Here is a 17,361-nt window from a genome sequence, read left to right as displayed (position 1 = left end):
TCATAGATTCTTTGAAAAATGAACAACACTGAGGTATAGACAAAGCCAAGTGGGGGAGCCCAGGAGGCGCTAAGATGGTGGTACCAGGCAGAGATGGAAAGAGGACTGCTGGCTGGGGGGAGCGTGAGGAAGAGGAAAAACATGCCAGGCAGGCTTGAGTAATCCTCAGACGGCCACTCGTCCAAATCTGAAAGCCCTTAGGGCTCGGAAAGTAGGAGGACTAAGCAGAACTGCCAAGTTCTTGGCAGAAGTTTTGGCTTTGGCTTTGGGCAGCTCGTCTTATATCTTTTAGTTAGAAAGGTTTCTTTGTATTTCGATGTGAAATCCCTCCCATTGAGATGCAAACCCATATCTCTTTGTTTTGTCCCCAGGGAAGAGAGGTCCCAAGTCCATTCAGATATTGGAATCTTATTATCTACCTTCCCGGCAGACTTCTTTTCTGAAGTGGTTTTAGCTCTTTTTCCTCTGTGACCGGATGTGGGGTCATCTGGTCTGTGTTGAGCCAGACACTAGGGTCAGGACAAGACCATGGCCCAGCTCTGCTCCCACCAACCCAGGGACTCGGTGTGCAGGGCATTCTGCTTTCACCAGGCTCTTCATCTGGAAAGTTTTAGTTCTCAATAGGATCACGTGTATTTTTAATAAGGTGATGGTTTTCTTTCCTTTTTTTAAAAAAAATATTTTATTTATTCATGAGAGACAAACAGAGAGAGGCAGACACCCAGGCAGAGGGAGAAGCAGGCTCTATGCAGGGAGCCCAATGTGGGACTCAATCCCGGGACCCCAGGATCACTCCCTGGGCCAAAGGCGGATGCTCAACCGCTGAGCCACCCAGGAGTCCGAAGTGATGGTTTTCTAAAAATCTAATCATCCATGCTGTCCTGAAGCAATGGTGCTCAAACTAGACAGAGTACTGAGATAAAAGTCCAATTTATACCTTGTATTTTCTTACATTATATTTTAGTCCAGGAAATTTGCTCATTTTTTAGACAAATTGTAGCTTAGACTTGAGTTCACAGTTCTCCTTGGCCATTCTCAACCAACACTGGTGTATCAGTGGCCCAACCATTCCCTGATCCCTGGTTGATCTCAAAATACAAATAGCATGTTGGTGCTTGGCTCATGATGGCCTGTCCACACGGATGTCCTCCATGTTGGTGGCCCATGCAACATCCTCACCTCATGGTTTCCAGCTGCCTCCACCTGCTGCCTGTGGTAGAATGGCTCCTGTCCATAGTTATCTCACTTTCTCAACTCCCTAACTGTCCTGAGCTCCCTTTTGGACTTACTCAGGCTTTGAGTCCATAGACTCTTCCCATTTCCACTGTCCAGAATCATCTCCTGGCTCATTTCTTGTCTTATTCTGGTCCCACTCATGTCTGCTCAGCCAGCTCCCCTGACCATGGGACAGCCTCAGCAGCCTGCTAGTCCCCATACCATGGCCCCTACCTCCCTGATTTTCTTCCTGCATGTGAATTGCTGAGCTTTGTGGTAAAAGCAAAGAGCTAAGCTGATCTGTACCATTGTGACTCCTTACAGCTGGTCTGCGAACTCCAACTGGGTCCTCAGTGCTGCTTGGCAATTGTTCTATGTGGCCTGACTCAGGTTATTCCCTTCTTCCATAGGTTGGCTGGTCCAGAATGTTGCCACTTGGCTCAAGCTCCTTCCTCCCGTCCTCTTCTTGCTTCTAGCCTTGCTTTCTGCCTCCCTGGGAAATAAAGTTCATCAGCATGACACTGCTTCTCTTACTTCCCATGATTTCCAAACCCTCCTCTCCCTTCCTTCCTCTTGGCTCTGAGGGGAACTGCTGTCTCCATGACTTTTCAAGGCTGACTTCATCCATGTGAAGCTACTTTGCATGCATGGCCAGCCCTGAAGGCAGGGCTGGGTTTGGGTCCATCATGGGAGTCTCACTATTCGCCTTGGTGCCTGCCTCAAAAGCTGATACCTGCTGTTGAAAAGTGTCCAATTATTTGACATAGAAACGATGAAACTAAGAAACCATGCAAACCAGTCTGGCATCTTTAATTCCTTCCAGGGCATTCCTTTCATAGGAAATAGCTATGGGCATATGAGAAATGGATATTTCATAATCTAGAATTACAAATTCTGGTCTTTTCTATCAATAGTTCATCAAAATGAGCACTGACCTTTAGGTATATCTTCTTGCCAACTTATTTAAATGTGACTGATGTGTAAGGTGGAGATTCTAACCCTAGGTGTCCTGCGATGGACCCTTTCCTGACTTTCCATAGTCACCATCTGTACTCCCCACCCAGTCCACTCCTGCATGGCTGGCCCTGGGTGCAGATCCAGCACATTCTTGGATCTGTAACTATAAAATTCAGCAGCTTTAAAATGCTGGGACTTAATGAGAAGTTTCTAGGCTCCTTTCTAAGAACTGTCTCAGGTTCTAAGTTTTATGCCATGGCTCTAGGTTCCTTTCAGCTTGGGAGATTTGGTGAATTTAAGACACTAAACAGATTGATTCTGCCACTTTTATTGGGTGATTTTAAGCTTTGTAAGCAATTGGGAACCATTTGTAGTCCTGAGAAATGGCTCTGTGCCTTTTTTTTCCCCAACCTACTCTGACTGTTTTAGATCAGCAAACTAAAATATCATATTAGTAAAGGGAGAAACACTGAATTGCAGTTTCTGGGGGTTGGATTTGTGCCTGAGCACACAGAGGTACACAGAAGGAAGAATTGTCTCTTGTGATCCACTGGATTTACCTCTCCCAACGGCCCCCTTCTCTGTGCCACCCTCCCCTTCTCTGTGTATGACGGCAGGAGTACCACCACGTGAGCCAGGAAGAAGGCCCCATTAACTTATTTAAACTGACATATGTCTTTGTCATTCTGGGTAAAAGCTGCTAGTGTAGCCCACCAGTGGGCAAATCACACACGGAGCTGCTGCCTCTGGGGCTCTGTCAGATAATGCTGGAGCCAGGCCATGGGGCTGCTGTGTGCCAGACTTGTGCTTAAAGTGTACCCCAATTCAGAGTTTTTAAATTAATTATAATCAGATGGTCCTCTTTTCACACGCTAGTTTCAATTAACATCCTGGCCAACAGGGAATTAATAATGTCTGTGGCATGATTTTCTCAGTAGCTCTCTCATGCAATCATGAGTTTTATTAAGTGCAGTTTACAGGGCAAAAATCAGTTTCGGGTTTACAGCCGGATGGTGAGTGCCTCAAGGGCAGGGTGCTTTGATTTTCTCATCTGTGTCTCCATGGCCTGGGGCAAGCACACAGTAGGTGCTCCATAAATGTTTGTTACACAGAAATGCATTGGGGATGCCTGGGTGGCTCAGTGGTTGAGCATCTGCCTTTGGCTCAGGGTGTGATCCCAGGGTCCTGGGATCAAGTCCCACGCTGGGCTCCCTGTAGGGAGCCTGCTTCTCCCTCTGCCTGTGTCTCTGCCTCTCTCTGTGTCTCTCATGAATAAAGGAAAGAAAGAAAGAGAAAGAAAGAAAGAAAGAAAGAAAGAAAGAAAGAAAGAAAGAAAGAAAAAAGAAAAGAAAGGAAAGAAAAGAAAGAAAAGAAAAGAAAAGAAAAGAAAAGAAAAGAAAAGAAAAGAAAAGAAAAGAAAAGAAAAGAAAAAAAAAGAAAAGAAAAGAAAAGAAGAGGAAGAAAAGCATTGAAGACTGCTTCCACTCTGTGTCTGTGCCCTGGCAGAGGAGGTGAGCAGTGACCAGAGCTAGGATGCTGCGAGGTACAGAGCCGCGTGACAAAAGGTCACGGTCACCCTTGTCTAGCCGAGCTGTTGCTGCTGGGGGTGGTCCTGGGCCGGCCAACGTGTTGGCCACAAAATAGTGCTGCCATTAATCAAGATCCTAACTCTTGCCTTCTGATTCTTAGAATAGCACCAGGTACATTTGTGGACTGGAATGCCTCCAGGCAGCTGTCTGTGGGGGCGAGATGTGTACACAGCATGATCTGTCCGCTGTGGGGTTGCACCTTCTTCCTCAGGGGCTCCCATATCCTTATCAGGGTGCCTGCTTCAAAGTCACCTCTCACATTAGAGTGTAGACTTCCCCAACCTTCGAGCCCATTCTTTTTTTAAAAAAAAAATATTTTATTTATTTATTCATGAGAGACACAGACACAAATATTTCATTCATTCATTCATTCATCCATTCATTCATTCATGAGAGACACAGAGAGAGAGAGAGAGAGGCAGAGACACAGGCAGAGGGAGAGCTCCCCTGTGGGGAGCCTGATGCGGGACTCAATCCCAGGACCCCGGGGATCATGCTCTGCCTCAACCACTGAGCCACCCAGGAGCCCTGAGCCCATTCTTCAATAAGGAAAAAGTAGGCTGTGGAGGCTGTTGGAGCTGTGTGACTTCTCCTGTAGCTGAATGTTCTTGGGTGGGAGCAAAGCCCTCAGTGGCTCCAGTCCCCACAGAAATGCCCTGGCAGGAAACCAGGAGCTGTTGCTGACTGGAGGGGCTCCCAGCGGCGTTCTGGGGTGCTTCCCCCCAGATGAATGTGAGTACATGCTCATAGATTTTCCCGTCACCAGTGAGCTGCTTGGAAGCTGATGACAGGAGTGAGGCCTTTTCCTCAGGTGTGGGGCAGGTGCCCACTTCAGAGCCCCAAGTGGCTGCTCCACACCAGGGAGGGTGGTGAACGCTGGAGAGATGAGTCGCCCCCACATGTGTGGCCCTGAGTGAAGGCGATTTGCCTTCATGTCCAGCGCTTGTTGATAAACCTAATGCTTCTGACGAGGTCAGCATCTTGGGACCAGTGGCCACTGTCTGACTGCATCCCCATCATGGGCTTTTCTTTTCATATCTGAGTGAAAAAGAGGGCAGGCATGGGCCTTGTGAGCTTGTGGAAGAGGGATACGGTCCTTAGTGGGATCACGATCAGATGTTGGTCCTGAAAGCAAGCTTTCTCCCTTTTAACCCATCAGCCATTCATGTATAATAATTGGGTCTTCCATTTGCAAAGGGCATGTTGGATCATAGTAAGAAGCTGAATTACTCAGTAGCCACTCACCAGAAACAAGTCCTTCATTTCCAGAAAACCTAGTGTGTTACTTACTGTCCTGCTCTGGAATGAAAACAATGCAGAAGAGCTTTAGACTAGAACAAACAAACCAAACCAAATGAACCTTGGAACTGAGACATAATTTTCCTCAGAATATTTCCCACTCCTTCGTGTTGGCTTCCATAGTCTGCGAGGCTGTCCCTATGTTATGCTGTGAGATGAAGAAGTGCCGGATGGCTGCATTTCAGCTGCTAAGGACATCAGGAAAGGGCTGTTGCTCCCTTTGCTTTCTGTGACTCTCATGGGTCCTCAGGAAGTGCTTCTGGAGATGACGACACCACCCCCAGAGGGATCTAGAGCAGATGCTTCCAGTGATTGCACCTGCCCACCTCCAATGGAGGAGACCACAGCTGGAGAAGCTCCCTGATTCCCTCATGCTATGTCAGTGGGGCTGGGCCAGGGCTGGGCTCCCCCCGGCTCCTGTTGCAGGTGGCTGAGGACATCGGTTGCTGGTACTATTCTTCTAGCTTCTAGACAAGCCACTGTCACGAAAAGGTGGCAGACCCTCCCTGTCTACACAGTAAGATTACCGGCTTAGTGTAGGGAGAAACTCCTCAAGAGGCTTAGGATCTGTAAGAACTGAGGAACGTGTCCCTCTGCAAGTGATTGCTGTACCTCTTCATTCTCGTGCCTGTGGCAGGGCTTCATGGCCAACTTGTGCAGAGTCCTGTCCTGGGCGACCTGGCATTTTGCAGCCCTGGTCCTGTGTGGGTGGAATCCATGGCATGAAGTAGTTTTCACTGATGTTCACAGCACTGCTGGGGTCAGAGTCACCCCTGATTGACACTTTGGATGCCAGACTGAAGATGGTGATGTGCCAGGGTTCTTAGGGCTTTAAGAGCTGGGCTTCTCAGAACCTGGGAGGACGCCGTCCCTTTGATGAAGAGTTTGAGGAGCTCTGCTAAGTGATAAGGGGATTCCACAATTTTGTGAAACAGCCAGCCAAACAAAATCAAATGGCCTCCACGGAGTGGTCCCAGGATGGCTTAAAGTATTTGCTTTGTTTCTGAGACAGTCCTCCTGGATTTTGAGTGTCACGCGTGAGGGCAAAAGTGCTGGCAGCCTTGCACCAGCCTGTGGGGTTGGCCTGTGATTACACCATCCTTTCTTGACTCCATGCAGAGTAGGATGCCCTGTGGTTCCTCATCTGGTGACACCTGGACATCACTGCGTGATCCCAGAGAGCAGGAGGGAAGAGCTGTGAAGAACTGGACATGTCTGGGGGCCGGGGGCAGGAAGAAGCTTGACCAAAGGCACTTAGGTTGGCTTCTTTGTTTTAAGAGTTAGTGTTAGATATTTTAGAAAAGGGGTTCTTTGGGCTTCCACAATCCGTAACATTAGTTGTAATTGCATTGGTGAGCTTGGGGGAGATCAAGATTATTTTTATTTCTTTTCTTTTTTTTCCTTTAAGAATTTCTGTCTTCTCCCAAGCCTGAAAAGGAGAGAAGTGGGGAGAATCAGGGCTACAGATCCACCAGACTGCAGTTCCAGGCTGGCTTGTCACCCCTGCCGTCTGGCTTCAGAATTCCCCCTTAGCCATCCTGGGCCTCACTTTCTTTGTCTGTAAACGGGGGGTTACTGGGTGATGCTGAAGATGTTTGTCAAATGCCTTCTGCCTGGTAGGGACCCCATAACTTAAGAAGATTGGTGATGTGGCAACAGACACTGTTCTAAAATCAAGAAATGAGATAGCCTTTCTCCTTATTGTTAAATAGCGGGGCCTCTCCAAATATCACACAAAAGCCAAGTGGTCAGAGTATTAAGGATGTTCCCTGGAAAAGAAAAAACCTTCAGAGCAGGTGTTACAAATGTTAGTGTGTGGAAGGAGGGTTTTGTGAAGCGTTCAGAGGTGTCTCAGGAGATTATGTGTCAGAACCCACTCAGGAAGGAGCCCGTGGCAGATGTCACTCAATGCCAGGCTTGGGCCTATGTCACTGGCCAGGAATCCATGCTTCGAGTAGAGATGGCAAAGCCCATGTCCTGTTCTGGCTGCCCACAGTTCATCTTCACCCCTCTAATGCTCACTCCCTCTCCTCTTCCTGCCCTCTGTCCTCTTCCTTATCATGCTTCTTCATCAAAAGTGCACATCAGCTGTGGACTCCCACCTGCCCTGATGGAGGTGGGCACTGGGACATGTTTTCACAAGCCTTCCAGGTGACCCTGTTGGATACTGCAGTGTGAGGGCCACCTGTCTAGCCTCGAGGGCTGGACTGTTCCCTGCTGTCCCTATGATGGCACCTCCAATGGAGGAGACCACACGCCTCCTGCGATGGACCCTTTCCTGACTTTCTTCTTGCTTCTGATGTGTGGGCATCATTGGGAAGCTGCCAGAGGCAGAGGATGGGTGAATGGAAGGCCAGCAAGCACACAGGCCTGCCCTTTCAGGCCAGGGGATGGGGATAAGGGGTTGTCTGTCTGTGTGAAGGTGGGAGGGTGGTAAAGTTGGGTGTCAGATTGGTCAGTGGAGCCGTGCATCAAGCAATAGCTACTGGAAAATGAGAATGTCCTATTAGGTGAAACCAGGGGGAGGAAAATAGTCACAGGACAGCAGTGGCTATGGACTCTCTTATGCCAACAAAGAGTAGGGACTTGCTCAGAGCAATTGATGATTGTTAGATGTTGATGAAGAACAGTGCTTTCAGTTTATGGTGTAGAAAAAGAGGTCTGGATGAGACCGCCTCATATTTGAGACAGTTATCAACATAAAGAGTTTTTGACAATAGTGCATCTCTTCTGCTTATGTCTGGTTCTTTGAGACACCTTTTTTTTTTTTTTTTTTTAGCATCCCTTGTGTGAAAGGCATCGAGGTAAGCTCTGTGGTGTGACCATGGCATGGCTCACGTTCTGGAGAGGGCGGCCCACCCATCCAGTGAGTCTAATACATAAGGAGTTTCATTATTATCACAACCACAAACACATCTAGCAATTAATTTATGCTTAATGGATGCCGGTACAGTTTTAAATGCTTTATGTGGATTATATTATAAAACTCAATATGCTAGAGATATTTCATAGAGGAGGAAATGGAGCTTCAGCGAAGGTGTTCCAAGTCACACAGCCAGGGAGTCCTAGACTCAGATTTGGACTTCAGTGCCTGTGGAAGCTCAATGCAGAAGCAACCACGTTCAGTTAGCATTGGATTGCAGATGGGCGCAGCATCATGTTGATTTTTTTTAATTTCTTTTTTTGTGTGTGAAAAGAACCAATTTTGATTCCATATAATTTCAGAATATTTGCCAATTTGCATAGCTGGCAGTACAGACCGGGAGAGATGTTCTAATCCTAGCTTTCTGAGGGCTGCTGTAATCCAGGTGGTGATTGTTGCACCCAGCTGACCCGCCAAGTAGGCAACGTGTAATTAACCGCTGTAGGTCTTCTGTGATCGGCCAGTTCTGAGTAAGAGCTACCTGATTATGTTGTAAAACACAGCAACGGAGGGAGTGTGTCCTGCCAAGTCTAAAATACACCCTACACTGGTCGGTGTGAATGTGATTACACGTGGCAATTGTGACTTCCTGTTTTCAAGATGAAAGACTTACAGAGCTTCATTAGAAAGATTTCACAGGGCTTCCGTGAAGCTATCGCATACGACTCAGAGAAAACACTGAAATCATTTCATGGCAAGTGAATCTGCGCCATATGGATAGTTTTTCTAAAATGTGTACATCAGCTTAAAGGAGAATACCAGATGATCCATAAAAGATCCATGAAAAGTATTTGATGGTACGTAGTTCAGAATATTAAAGAAAGGAAATTTTCAAAATACTTGGAAAAGGTTTATGGTTGGCTTTTCTAAAAACCAAGATTTGAAAGACGAGGGCTTTGTCGAGGGGGGCATTTTCACCTTACTCTGGTTTTCAGAGTCGGTGACCTCTGTGTAGTGTGGGAACAGTCTTTGGCGAGAAGCCTTCTTTTACTCATTTGGTACCTGCTATGTGTACTGTCTGGTCCATTTAAACACACATACAAACACACACACAGACACACACTTAATGCCTACTCTGCCAGGCATTATGCTCACACCCTGTAAGGGGCTCATCCAGTTCAGCACCTGCTTCACCTTCATTGGCAGAGGTGGTTGGTGGGATGGCACATGGGGTGGGGCAAGAGCAGAACTGGAAGGCATCTAGTCAGATGAAGATGGAACTCAGCCCTCAGAGCTTGAAGTCAGGTCCCCACTTGGCACCTAGTAGCTTTGTGGCCTTGGGTCAGTGACTTCGTCTCTTTGAACCTCAATTTTCTGTTGGGGCTTATGACATGTATCCTACTTAACCTGGAAGTTCTTGGAAGGACGATTTAACTATGTGAGGACTTGTGGCAAACTGTGAAGCTCTGTGTAAGGCAGGCAGTGTGGTTGGTGGCCGGGGCTAGCCTTGGCTCTGTTCCCCCTTAATTTCTTGCTCAGTAGGCTTAGCTTCATTCTCCAGCCCTGGCATGGGAGTGGCTACACAGCAGCCTGGAGCCTGGGGTGAAAGCCTGTAGAGTTTGAGGGGGCAGCTACTGTCCCTGCCATTGGGCAGTATGGGTGATGCCTAGTGGGCCTGGCATGGGTCAAGACAGAGCCATGGGCCGGGGACCTCAGGCAATAAACTTGCGCCATCTGAGACTGAACTCCTTGTCCTTGGAATCTTACTCCTTCCTGCTTCCTCAGGGACCCTGTCACTTTTCCAGTGGTCTTTTCCCTTATTATGGTTTTGTCAAGACTTTACTGTTGAGTGTCAGGGGTTATTTGTGTGGAGCAGAGACCTGCTGCGTACCCAAGGCCCAGCAGTGATGGTGCGCCCTCCAGGAACACTTTGCACTGTGGCGTGTGTGGCCGGAAGTGTCCCAGGACTGAAGCAGAGCCACAGGGCAGAGAATACCCTCTCTGTCCAAAAATTTATTTTTGATCTGACCCCCTTAAGGCCTGCGTGTGTGTGTGTGTGTTCGGTACATTTGCCAATCTTGCTGAAGATCGTCTCAGAACTTCCATGTTGGTGTGTTGCTTTCTGCAGTGGTGAGAGTGTTGCCGTAGGCCACTCTCATCTTTAGGATAAGAGATGGGGTGAGGGGTAACACTGAGGGCAGTCAAGTTGGTAACAGCACCATAGACATGTATCCTGTTTGTTGCTGCCCCCCAGGAAATAGACTGTGGCAGCCATGGTTGGGTGGTAACCCTGCCATTTCTGCCCAAAAAACAAGCAGTGCAAATGGCCTGTGGCAGCTTGAGCAGGCATCATTTATCAGTGAGAGGTTCCTTCAAGGAGGTATGAGCTTTTTATAGAAGAAAAAGAACATCCTATGTTGTTGGCAGAGATCATTTTCACTTTGTAAACTTTTTAAAAACATAATACTGACCTTTGCCCAAAGCTGGGCACCCCGTGAAATCAAACCCCAACCTCAGGTGGTTCACCCTTAGAGACTCTGTGTAATGACTCATGAGAGTGTCTTCTTTTAAAACTACATTTTGTGTGTGTGGTGACAGTTTGTATTGAAGGCACACAGAGGGAAACATGACTTGGAAGCTGTGAAGACAGAATGAAGAGAGGTTTTTGCTTCCTATGAAATTTTCTCTTGACTTCTATGCCCTCACTCATGGCTCATGTCAAGTCTGTTTCATGACTTTCGTACAAATCTGAAAATGACACAAACGCTATTCCTGAGAAAGTAAACTTGGTTATGTGTTTTGCTTTGATGAATGTCCTCTGGAAATCTGCTAACTTTAAAAACAAACTAAAACGTCATTGTTGATAAATGAGACTAAGCATGCTGCTCATTATTCAGATTTTGCTTTTCATACGTGGCTTTTATAAGACATTTTCCCCAGTATTTAAAAAAATTCTTCTCCCTCAGGCCCCACACAAGGTCTGTTCATCAGTAACCAATGCTGATGAAGGAAATTTCGTGTCCACCTGTGTGGCACAGTCACCTGTGGATAGTCCAAACACTTAATAAGTTTTGGCAGCCTGGATCTTTCTAGAACCATGGGGCATCACATTGTTAAGGGTATGAAGTAAGAGAGTCCCATTGGGAACTCATACGGATAACCAGGTTGTAGGATTAATATAGGACCTCATACAGTTCATCGATGCTGTGCCATTAATGAGTTGGGCTAACAATACTGAACACGTTTGGCAAATTATTTTCTTTTGGGCTATATAAATGAGCATATTTATCATTTCTATAATCACTTGGTGGTCCCTAATTTTTATAGAGGCTCGTCCTTGAAATTGAGAGCCTACCTCTTAACCTGGAACAAAACCAAGATCAGTTTAGTAAAACCCCAGGGCAAGTGGTTACACTCACACCACCAGGCTGCAAGGGCAAATTTCATGTACTTCATCCTTTGACTGCACTATTGGATCAAAAAACCAAAAAATCTTAATAATAACTACTTTTTGTATTGGAGAAGATTCTATTGAATACCATAACATGGTATTCTTTTAGGAATAGGAGTGCCCTATAATTGAGTAGGTAACTTCAGCTAATGTACAAAAGGATATTATTTTTGATGAGACTCAAGACAAGGGAGTCATGTGTCTGACTTTTCAGAATAACCATCTCTAATGGCGATTGATTTATTGTGTTATTGAAGCTTGTACTAACTCATGACAATAGATTTTGTTTTTATGTCTTTGCTTAGCAGGGAAGTTTCCAGTCTAAAACATTAGGTTGGAATTGATGATGGGGCCAATGTAGATGGTTGAAGAACAACACCTGGGAACTTGGCTTCTGGAACTGGAGAGATGCTTATTAGCCTCCCTGTATCCCTCATGTAGGGCTGGAGTGTGGTCCGGGCAGTGTGGTCATCACGGAGCCCTCCTGCCCTTGTTCCCAAACTTATCAGCTCTTTAACTGATATAAAAGCAAGACTTTAACCACTAAGTGTTGGCCACCAGAATGCATTGATTTGAAAAAGTTAGCGATCAGGGCGTTTCTTGAGATTATCATTTAGCAAGAAAATTTCTAGACGTTGATTTCACGAGAAGGAAAGAGCAGAGACTGGGGATGACAGCATCATTTGTCTGGAGGGGCAAAAACAGCCATGTAAGAGAAATTGAGATAAAAAGCAAAAACCAGTTAGTATTTAGCTCTTAGCGATTTACTGTAAAGACAAGGAAAGCCTGTCTTTTTTGAACCTTAGAGTGGAAAGCTTCCTGGAGGACCGTTATAAAGAGCCCAGAAGTGTATTTGCTCTATTTTTACACTGACCTTTCGCTCTCACCAGAGAATATATAATTTTGGCCTTAAGAAGGCAAAATGGATGAGAAAGAATGTTATAAAACATCCAAGATTTCTGGCTGGCAGCCTCACAATGGCATGTTTTTGCTTTAAGTTCTTGAGACCCCTTGGTCTGAAATGTGGGGAGGGACACGTGTGTGGAGTGTCGATACCCTTGGGGGAGAAGAGTTCCTATTAGAATTGATTATCAAAACCCGGCTGTCTTGGGCCCAACTGCTAATTGCTGTAGCTCAGTCTTCGGACAGACTGTATATACTCAGGGGCTCACTCTGAGGGGTATACTGTTTAATAATGTCTGTGTCATGTCCTCTTTAAGAAAAGGAAGTGCCCAACAAGCCCTTGCGTGTCCGTGTCCGATCCTCAGACGACCGGCTGTCCGTTGCGTGGAAGGCACCGCGCCTGTCGGGAGCCAAGAGTCCACGCAGATCGCGGGGTTTCCTTCTGGGCTACGGGGAAAGTGGCCGCAAGATGAATTATGTCCCACTGACAAGGGATGAGCGGACACACGAAATTAAAAAGCTGGGTGAGTTTCACGTTAATTGGTATCCGATGTTTTGCTGACCTTTGCCATCATGCCAGTACTTAGAAGCCCGTTTGTGACAGACAGTTGTATTTGAGGTGCTGTGTTCGTTTTCCAGGTCTGACGATTACTCACCACTGTACTCTTTGCTGTGTCCTCCATCTGTGCCTCCATCCTTTCAACCTTTGGTGGCAGGACCAGGCCTCCCTCCCAGTGCCCAGCAACTGCTGCCTGACCCGTTAGAACAGTTCCTTGAGTTGGGCCGTTTCTCTGGATGTGGGAGGGAAGCTAATGCTTTTCTCATCTTGCCTCTGCTTTCACCATCTTGTTCTTTCAAGCTTTGTCTTAGATCCCAGGACACTGGACCTTGGGTCCCTTCAAGATGAGATGTGATGGCAGCTGCTGGAGCCTGCACATCAGGCCTGCCTTCCTCCTTTTTTGCAAACCCTTTGTGGTGAAGGAAGCATTGGCCATGTTTGCTGGGACGTGAAGAGATGATGCATATGGTTCTAGCTCAGGGCAAGGCCTGACCTTTGCTGCTCGTACTCACTGATAAGCCCGGAGAGGAGTGGCGCAGGCCATGGTCTGAGTGAGGCGATGCTGCAAACTCCTGGTTTTCTCCCCCTCTCCTCACATCCCCTTACTTACCTGATTAGTTTGGTGGGAGGTGCTAGGTTGTCCCTCTATGAGTCCTCTTCCTGGGGGAAGCCAGGCTGCAGAGAGCACACGATCTGCTCAGCTCCTCTGGGCCTAAGTCATGTAGGGCCCAGGGCTGCTGGGCAGCAGAGTCTGAGTAGTTCTGGGGCTCATACTAGAAAGCACACTTGCTGCATGTTCTCCAACATAGATCATACCAGCAATAAATATGTTGGCCACACTGCTTAGTCTTCAGTCACTTACTAAGTGGATCAGTATGTGGCAAGGAAGGAGGGGTGATTTATTGGGTCCTCCCAGAAGACTCCAGTGGGATCTGGTGGTCTCTTCACTTGTGTTAGCCAGGCCTCGCTCAGCTTCCAGCATAGCATCAGTGAAGTGGGCTGGAGGTGGGAAGGAGGACCAGCTCTGGGCAAAGGAGCCCAGAAGGGCACAGAGCTGAAGGTTTGTGCTGTGAACAGAGTCACCCATGACAAGACACGTGTCTTGCCCGTGGCACCTACCTAAGTCTTCTGTCAGACATGACGAGGGACAGGCAAGTGGTGGGAAATGAGACTGGGGAGACAAGATAAAGAAATGCGAGAAGCGAGGGAGAGGAGAACCCAGAGTGAGGGTTCCTGGCTCGCAGCACCAATGAACGGCAGTTCGGGGCTCAGGAGACAGCCTGGTGAGAAAGGTGGTGGTGGAAACGGGGCTGCCTGTGGGAGGAAGGCCTGCTGCCCTAGGTGCCCCAGGTGCTCCAAGAACACAATCCATTCTCTCAAGGCATGACTACAGATTCTGGAATTTGGACAAGCAGCTCTCAGTTTCTCAGGACTCCCAAGGCTGGCCCCTTGGGTTGCATGGCAGGTGCTGATCAGGGCCGATTTTACCTGGTTGGAGACACTAGTGGAAGGCCAGGCTGGATTCCCTTTCTGGCCCAGAAGTCATCATCCTATTCTGCTGTCTGTTCAGCCAGCTGCTGAAGACCCTTGGACAAGTCTGCTGGGTGTTCTGCTGGGTGTAGCATCCAAGCCATCTCAAAATTCACACTCCAGACTTCCCAAAGAAGACTAGCCACCTCTCTGCTCCAGTGCACTAGAAGCCACATGGGATTGCAGAAGAAAGTGGAGACATCAGAGCTGCACATGCTTTGTGAGGCTTCAGTATTAGCAGCGAGACCTAGAGCCAGAGGCCCAGTCATCTGGAGACTCCTGGGTCATTCACTCCCAAGCTTACCCTTGCCCTGAATGTGTGTTGGAGGCTCTGTTTTGGTGACTTGGGCCAAATTCTACCCAGAATATAAGCAGAAGAGGAGAGTCATTCTTTCTGCATTCCTGCTACTGTAGGGGAGCATGTTTTCAGGGGGAGGTTTTCATTGTTCTGAGCATTTCATTAGATGCCATGTGGCAAAACCTTGTTCAGAGCAGACAAGTTCCTCATCTCACTGGTTCTGCTGTCTTCATTGGCTCAGTAGTGACCCCTGGCTCACCTGAAGGAAGCAGGAGGATTTGTTTGCTCCTTGAACTTGAGCCCATGTGGAAACTGAGGTCAGGGCTGGGCTCCAGTCCCAGCCTGATGGACACGGCTTCTTGTGTCAACATGACAACATGTTGGCTTTTGAATTTTCACCAACAAGAAAATGTTGGACTTGCCATAGTGAATGATCTCCGAGCCATGAGGAGGAAGAAATATCCCTGGTTTCTGGGCTCCATCATAGTGGGGAGGATGCAGGGAATTCTGGGGATGATGTCACAGTGGACCTGCTGTGTCATAGGAGGCCAGGGTCTTCATTTTATCCTACGTAGGCCAGGGAAGCTTGGAGAAAGGTGGACCCAAGGTCCTGTCAGCAAAAATCCTACTCTCTCGGTCATTCATGAAGCACATGTGATTGAACATCTTCTGTGTCAGGCCCCTCGGGGGGAACTGGGATCCCAGCAGTTCCCCACAGAGACAAACCACAGAGTGTGTCCTGAGAGCAGAGGCAATAGAACAGGCCTGGGAGGCAGGAAGTGCTGTGGTGGGTACCCAGGGCCAAGTCCCATCCAGGCGAGCACGGGTGGCCATAGAACCCGGAGGCCAGAGGACATGGGAAGCACCGGAGCTCGTATGGGAGCTGAAGAGTAATAAAGAACGCATGAGTTGGGGGACCTTCCCGAAGTTACAACAGTCTGAAGTCCAGAGTTTCTGCTGAGTCATACACTTGAACTTGGGAAAGTGAGCCAATACACTGGCAGCAAAGAGTGGCCGTGGTACCAGGGGTCTCAGGGAGCGCTGGGCTGGTGATGCCAGGCTCATTTTGGAAATATTATTTCCAGACTACCAATAATCAGGGGCCCAGAATGCAGTGTGTTGTTATTCCAGTGAGTCTTCATTATTTCTGTGAAAAAGAGATGGTTGCTCCACAGCCAGCACTTGGCTCTGGGCCCTCCTCCCCTTTCACCCACTGTAGCAAAACCTGGGGGTCAGACTGGCCCTGCCACCTAGTCCATGACCATGGGTAGGTCATCTCATCGCCCTGAGCCTGGTTTTTCTTCTCTGAAAAGGAGACCATAAGAGTAGCTTCCTCATGGGGCTTTTGTAGGAACTAAATGAGGAGCTGATGGGACACACTCAACATAGCCAAGAGACCAGACCCAGATATGTGAACTGTTGTGGTTTACTCTTTCTTCATGATAATCTTGGGCCAAGTTTACAGTGGAGAGCTCACAAATCAAGAATTTGGGTGTTAAAACAATCTAGGAACTTTAAGAAATACATCAGAAATATGTAAAAACCTCAACTGTGGGAAATTAGTCCTTTTTTGGTGGCTCTTGATAAATGATGGGCCATTGCTTTTTAAGTTTCTTTATACATGTTCCTGGATCACATGTTTAGAGGCAGAGTTCTTTGCTGAACTTTGGCTGCTTCCTTTGTTAATGGCACCAAGAAATTGACCTGAAGGGACTCCCCTTTTTGGAAGTTTAGTTCGATGTTCTCTGAATCCAAGTGTTACAAACTTGATTTTTCCCTTTTATAAAACATACATTTTAAAATTTGATAGTAGAATAAGAAATCAGAGCCTTAGCCTAAATATTAAGTTACTCATCACAGCATGAGTTTCACCTGGTGTGTGTGTGTGTGTGTGTGTGTGTGTGTGTGTGTGTGTGTGTGTAGAGATAGAGGATGTTCAAAGGTTGTCAGATATTATCCCCTTCCCCTGAAATGTGACTGGTCACAGCAGTTTACATAAATAAGTTTCTCCATGTGAGGTTTTTGAACACTGGTCCCCTTTTATGTTTAGTTGACATGTTGTTTGTAAAAACAAAAGGTTTATTTTCCCATTACTGTGAAGGTTTGCAATGCCTAAAGGAAGACCTCCAGTGTTGCAAGCTCTCATTACCATCTCAGTGTTACCTCTGCTCATTTGCTTAGGTATTACCTGATGGTGTTGTCATCTGCATTAGAAGTATATCATATTGGGGCACCTGGGTGGCTCAGTCAGACCCTGACTCTTGACTGAGCCCACTCAGGTCATGATCTCAGAGTTGTGAGATCGAGCCCCCTGTTGGGTTCCCTGCTGAGTGTGGACCCTGCTTAAGATTCTTTCTCTCTCCCCCTAACCCTCCCTCCCTGTGCTCACTCTATCTCAAAAAAATTAATTAATTAAATAAAAATAAAGAAGTATGTCATATTGCCTCATTTTTATTCTTGAACTGATTAAGGCTGCTGCAGAAAGCTCAGTCAATAGAGCCTGGAGTTAAGCATTAGCTACTCTGGATTCAGAGAAGATTATGGGTCCTTCTTAGGGCATGCCCGTGTGCAAATCAATCAAGTTTCTTATGTCTTAATGTCCTTACCTACAAAATAAGAAGGTCAAATTGGAATTTAATCAAAGTCTTATCTGGATCCCAGATTTTAAGATTCTGTGGTAACTTGAAAGTTTCAAGT

General features: G+C 47.1%; 1 protein-coding gene across 1 annotated transcript in view; it reads left to right on the top strand.

Annotated features, from left to right (window-relative positions):
* Positions 1–17,361, top strand: part of FNDC1 (fibronectin type III domain containing 1) — a 102,090-nt gene that overhangs the window by 31,305 nt on the left and 53,424 nt on the right. The window contains exon 5 of the mRNA XM_072766825.1: positions 12,595–12,801. Coding sequence (XP_072622926.1) covers positions 12,595–12,801 — 207 coding nt within the window. The remainder of the gene's footprint in view (positions 1–12,594; positions 12,802–17,361) is intronic.

This window comes from Vulpes vulpes, chromosome 1, assembly GCF_048418805.1.
Source record: "Vulpes vulpes isolate BD-2025 chromosome 1, VulVul3, whole genome shotgun sequence".
Taxonomy (NCBI): Eukaryota; Metazoa; Chordata; class Mammalia; order Carnivora; family Canidae; genus Vulpes; species Vulpes vulpes.
The sequence above is the reverse complement of the archived record's forward strand: the minus strand, read 5'-3'. Positions and strand labels throughout refer to the sequence as shown.